This window comes from Abrus precatorius, unplaced genomic scaffold (genome assembly GCF_003935025.1).
Source record: "Abrus precatorius isolate BTA unplaced genomic scaffold, Abrus_2018 Scaffold10, whole genome shotgun sequence".
NCBI classification, from domain to species: domain Eukaryota; kingdom Viridiplantae; phylum Streptophyta; class Magnoliopsida; order Fabales; family Fabaceae; genus Abrus; species Abrus precatorius.
In genome coordinates, this window is record NW_020874292.1 from 32,011,903 (window position 1) to 32,017,332 (window position 5,430).

General features: G+C 32.9%; 1 protein-coding gene across 1 annotated transcript; it reads right to left on the reverse strand.

Annotated features, from left to right (window-relative positions):
* Window positions 1-540: 540 nt before the first annotated feature.
* LOC113852298 (65-kDa microtubule-associated protein 3-like) lies at window positions 541-5,131 on the reverse strand. Its single transcript, XM_027482533.1, has 12 exons — window positions 5,060-5,131; window positions 4,726-4,923; window positions 4,383-4,628; window positions 3,941-4,150; window positions 3,700-3,855; window positions 3,409-3,565; window positions 2,967-3,118; window positions 2,789-2,876; window positions 2,161-2,234; window positions 1,579-1,653; window positions 1,149-1,344; window positions 541-989 (listed from the first exon to the last, which is right to left on the reverse strand). The coding sequence occupies exons 1-12, from the start codon at window positions 5,129-5,131 to the stop codon at window positions 541-543; spliced, it is 2,073 nt and encodes a 690-aa protein (XP_027338334.1).
* Window positions 5,132-5,430: the final 299 nt, after the last annotated feature.

Consider the following 5,430-nt stretch of genomic DNA (forward strand, 5'->3'; position numbering starts at 1 on the left):
GCTGCATTTACAAGAAGTTCTATTCATTTTAAAATAAAATTATTTTTATTAAATTAATTTTAAATTATTAAATATATAATTAATGAAATCAAAATAAGAGAAGTGTTCATCTTAATTTTTCAATTAAATTTAAGCAACTAATTATTATAAAATTTATTTAAAATATTCATTATAATTTTATAACTTAAATGTAATAAATATATATATTATCATGTGTAAACCATGTGAATAGTAGCTGATCTAGAAATCTCAGTTAGGTATACAGCTGATCAATAAAAATATAAAATAAGAATAGCTCAATCTATTATCCATTGTGGCCCAAAAAAGAGAGCCTCATTCACCTGTTATTTTGGATTGAATCAAAGTATTAATTCGGTGGATCACATCACAGTGAAAGCCATTATGATGTGCTCTAAAATTGGACAAGTTTCAACCAAAATACAACAGAGTTAACAATTTTGTTATAGCATTTTGAAAAGCAGAAAACTGATCAGCACTCTAGCTGTTTTTGTTGATTGAACTTCTTCACCAAACTGAGAATCATTGAGCATAGGTTTTAGGAAGGGTAAAACCAGCTCTGACCTCCTCAAATGAATACTCAAATGATTGACTAGTCCTTGAAGCAGCAGTGCAACCAGAATACACACTATCTGGTGTAGTGGCAGTCAACATAGGGACTGAAGTTAAAGGAGTGGGAGGCACTGGAAGTCCAAGATTCTTTGGTGTCATGTTTTCTTCATCACCAGCTATATATGGCCTGGAAGGTGGAGTTCCTGTTACCATTTGATTTTTGTGCTGTTTTGCTTGTGTTGCTACATTCTGTAATTTTCTTTGGTCTTCTAGAAAGTTCGATATGTTGGCTTTAGACAGGAGTGTAGGAGAAAGAGGAGAGAGGGGCTTCCTAGTCAATGGTGACTGAATTTCAACACCCCTTTCTGCACTGCATGCAGTCTTCACTGAATGACCAATAACTTTACAGTTACCTTTTCCTGCGTAAGTTTCCATTGACATTAGCATTTAAACTCTACAAAAATTATTCACTTGATAATACATAGGCTCAAGAGAAAAAAATTAAAAACCTGAGGATTTAGTTGAATGGCAAATATTCTTGTTGCGAAGGGTAGAGCCTTTCTGATTGGTAATGTTACCCTTTTTAGTAGATTGTTGAATAAGAGTGGCTTGTCTTGGATCCTGAAGCAATGCCCCACCAATGGACAATTTTCTGATACTTGGAACTCCTGTTGAACATCTGGAAGCTCTTCTCCCACTTTTAGACGGGCTGGGTTTTGAGCCAAATAGTGTTTCATGCTCTGCCATCAGCTGCCCCTGAATTCTCTTTTGATCCTAAAATTGGCATGAAGCAAACGAAATTGAATTATAGATAATGCGTAGAAACAAGCAAAATGTCTCAGAGAATTGTTTCCATTTTAAATAAGAGTTTTTTTCTTTTTAAAAATAAAAAATTATAATTTTTTTTAAAAAGAGAAAAATTTTTAAAAAATAAAAACAAACATGCTCTCAGTATTCTGCATCATCTGTTACATATTCGATTACAATAATGTACTTAATAGTTCATACCCTCTGCCTTTGCCTTTCATTCTCTTTCTCCTGCCTCAAGGAGCTGTAATCTTCAAGCATGGAAAGTAGCCGGCTCTGAACACATCCATGAAAACAAAATGCAAGAAAATATATGAGATGAATCAGGTAAATTATATTGAACTTACATGCCAAAAGTGATAATACTACTTACTTAGATTTCAAAGAGGAAGTCTACCTCAGTAAAATTTCATATAATTTAACAGGCTAATACATAAAATGTAAGAATCCATTTGTGAAAATTTGAAGGTTATTATTAAGTAGAACAATTTTATAAAATTTCATCTAAGAATAAAATTAATGGATACTTTATCTCATTATTTTATTTTAATGATAATATATTTTTAAAATATAAGTAAATATCAAATTTTAGACAATATATCTACAAATATCTAATTTATGTGAAATTTAATATAGTTCATGTGATAATAAAAATAATATCAGATAATTTAATAGTTATATTGGTTATTTTTATATTTTATAAAAAATTATTAAATAACACAAGTCTTCAAATTTGACACTGAATATAAAAGGTTGCATTAATAATTTTGTTTAGAAACTTACTCCTCCATACGAAAACTCGCATCCTCTTTCTTTCTCCCAAGCTTTAACTTTTAAAATTATTGCCTCTACCATGCCTGTTTCAATAACATACAAATTAAAACAAAGGGGAAACTGAGGACGAGGCCCATAATTCAGACACTATATACTGCTCTTGATGCATCGTACTCCTTAACTGAACACTAAATTAATACTCAAAAAACTACACAGTTAAAGATATGCAAACGACCACATACAATTAAATAGCTGACTTCAACATGTTATATGCCAACATCTGAGTGCAGTTTGAATAAATTTCTCAACATGTAGGAGAAGAAAATCAAATGGATCTAGGTAAAATAATTAAATTTCTCCCAAATGTTAAAACTTAAAGCACCTCAACAACAGTTTTAGAAGCTCTCGCACTTATCTTTTCCAAAAGTAGATTTTTAAAAAAAGTTTCATTCATTTTACTTTTTTAATTCATCTTATTTTCTTTACCTAATATACTTGTTAGAAAGTTTATCCAATTTGGCTCTTAGCCCAAATTTTAGCTTATTGTAAGACAAGAACCTAATAGCAAAAGCGGGAAGCCACTGCAAAATGATAGTATTGCTGAAGAACTAATTATGATGAGTAGAGAGATACTTGCCAGGAAGTTTACTCAATAAAGCACGAGCCTTCTCAGCACGTTTTAAGGCAAGATGTGCACCTCGTCCAGCATTATAACGATTATCATCCTGAAAAAAACCAAAGTAAATAAAAAAATAAAGCAAGACAAAAATAAAATAAGGAAATATTCATTATTGTCAATAGCAGCACTGCTTCACCCTGTTGTACTCCTCCAGCCAACTTTCTTCTTGACTAGCAGCCAACCACTTCTCAACCTTTTCAAGGATTTCTTTCCTGCCAAGGGCTTCTTCTTTTATCTTGGTAATTTGGAGCTCAATTTGTTCCAACAGGTTTTCATGGTTTACAGAATCTGCAGAATGATTGTCAAATTGGATGACAGGACAAATAATGACATTCATCGCACATTTTGATAAACAACAACAAACTGGTAAATAATTAAGAAACAAAAAGTTTCCAGCAATCCCCTGTAGCAGATGATAGAAAGGAAGAAATTTAAATTAATAGCCATATCATTGTTCATGACTGGCGTATGCATTGGTTCCTTAAAGGATATGAAGTAAGATTGCACCAACTGTGAGACCATTATGCAAAAAATGAAGAATAACTAAGAAATCTTCAAAAACTTATGGGAAATTTTACCGGAGTCTAATTCAATTGAATGTTCGCTTGGAAAAACTGTTTGTATAGTCAGATGTGTTTTTCTGCATATTTCCTCCAACTCCAATTTCTTTCGCAGTACAAGTTCTTTCATTTTCGTTGATTTAAGTAGTTGAAGCCTTTTAACTTCTCTCTCAACCTGCAAGGAGAAACACTCGTACGGTTAATTAAAAATAAATAATGCAAACTACAATACAATTGAAACAATTTATTTGAAAGGAAAGAAAAACAGAATCAAGGCTATAATCAAAGACAAACAAGTAAAAAACTCACATAGATAATGGAGTCAATTGAGAGCATGTTAGACTCAGTAAATTCAGATTCCAAAGCAGCAATTTTACTGGTGACGTTGTGAAATTTCTGCTGTTCCTCAATTGGTGTATCCATCAAATCCCACATCTCTAATAGTGCAGCTGCAAAACCTTTAAGCTGATACAGCTTGAAAAAGTGAGAAAGGCCACTCGAAATAAAACTGGTATTTGACAGGATGAAGGACAAGAGCAAGAACACTGACCTTCTGCATTCTCTGTATTTTAACCTCTCTTAAACTTTGTATTTCAGAAGTCCAATTCTTAATTGTATTGTCACTTACATCTTTTGTCACAGTGGAATTAGTCATAGTGGGGCAAATCTCACAAATTTTGTCTTTGAAATTCAAACCAAGGACCAAGCACAACGAGTTAAGAGTGTTCAATTGGTCAGATACCTGCTTCAGTCGACTGGCCTGCAGTAATTTAAGAGAAAAACACAGAAATTAACATTTCAAAATTATTCTTTCTTAGGGTAAGAATACGTTTGGAAGAAAACAAAATATGACTCTTTCACCTAAATCTACTCGTGCATTAACAATAGTCACACTGCATTGGAGCATTTCCTAAACACATCATGAACAATATACTTTTCTGTCTATCAAAATTTCAGGCAACAAATATAATAAAAGTAAAGGCAGAAATTACCTTTTCATTTTGAAATTGAAGTAACTGCTTCTGTAATTCTTCTAGTCTTTTCAAAGACAAGTTGTTCTCATCTAAATATGCATTAACCTCCACAGAGCCATGAAGCTCACTGGAAATATTCTGTAACTGACATAAGACTTCTAAAAACTGTTTCTTCCTTTCTGTTTTCAGCTTGTGCATCTCCTCAAGTTGAGAAACAACAGTTTCACGTTCTTTCTTCAAGCTTGTACCAGACTTTGGCTCCAACTGAGAACACACCGATACAAGCTTGTCAATTATAAGATTTCCCAGTGGCCAAGAAAATGGCTAATACAATAAATTCTTTAGTGCCAACAACACTTACATAAAACGGGTGTTCACCTATAGCCGCACAAATGCCAGCAATTTCTGCTTCATAATCAGCAATCTCTTGCTGAATTTGTGCTCTACACTGTTTGGCTTCATCCACTTTTTTTCTATACAACTCCAGACACTTCTGTTCTATTTCCAGCAACATTGCATCCCTTTGAGAACCAGACTCTCCAAGTTCATCCCATATTATCTTACATTCAACACCCAAGGACCAAGCAAACCAAAAATAAAGTGTTAATCTATTTATATGGTCCTCTAAAAGAAGAAGCACAAATAAGTTATCGTGAAGGAAGAGAACATGATAAAAAAGAGTGATTCTTCACAACCTGTAGTTCTTTCAGCAACAAATCACACGTTGTTTCTTGATGAAAAAACTGACTGCTTCGGTTGCTCAACATAGGAACAAGTACGCTGCAAACAAAATGATGATAAGAAATTGTGAAACCCTTCCCTACTTAAATAAAATCAAACATTGAAATTTCCCATTAAATCTAAGCTTAAAACTCTGGGGGGAACCAGAAACAAAACAAAATGACAAAGAAAATGCAATGCATGATCAATAAATCAATGGTTCCCGCTTCTATTATAGAATGAACATAAGTATGACACACTTGAAATTTATTGCAGGTAGCACAAATGATGTAATGTATGAGCGTCATCATGTACTTTCTCTGTTCAGCAAGTATATATCTCTTTG

Coding starts and splice junctions, on each gene's coding strand:
- LOC113852298 (XM_027482533.1), bottom strand. CDS start 5,131: ATGTTGAGCAACCGAAGCAGTCAGTTTTTTCATCAAGAAACAACGTGT. Junction 4,629..4,725: donor TAGGTGAACACCCGTTTTAT/GTAAGTGTTGTT, acceptor GTGTGTTCTCAG/TTGGAGCCAAAGTCTGGTAC. Junction 1,654..2,160: donor GCGAGTTTTCGTATGGAGGA/GTAAGTTTCTAA, acceptor GGATGTGTTCAG/AGCCGGCTACTTTCCATGCT.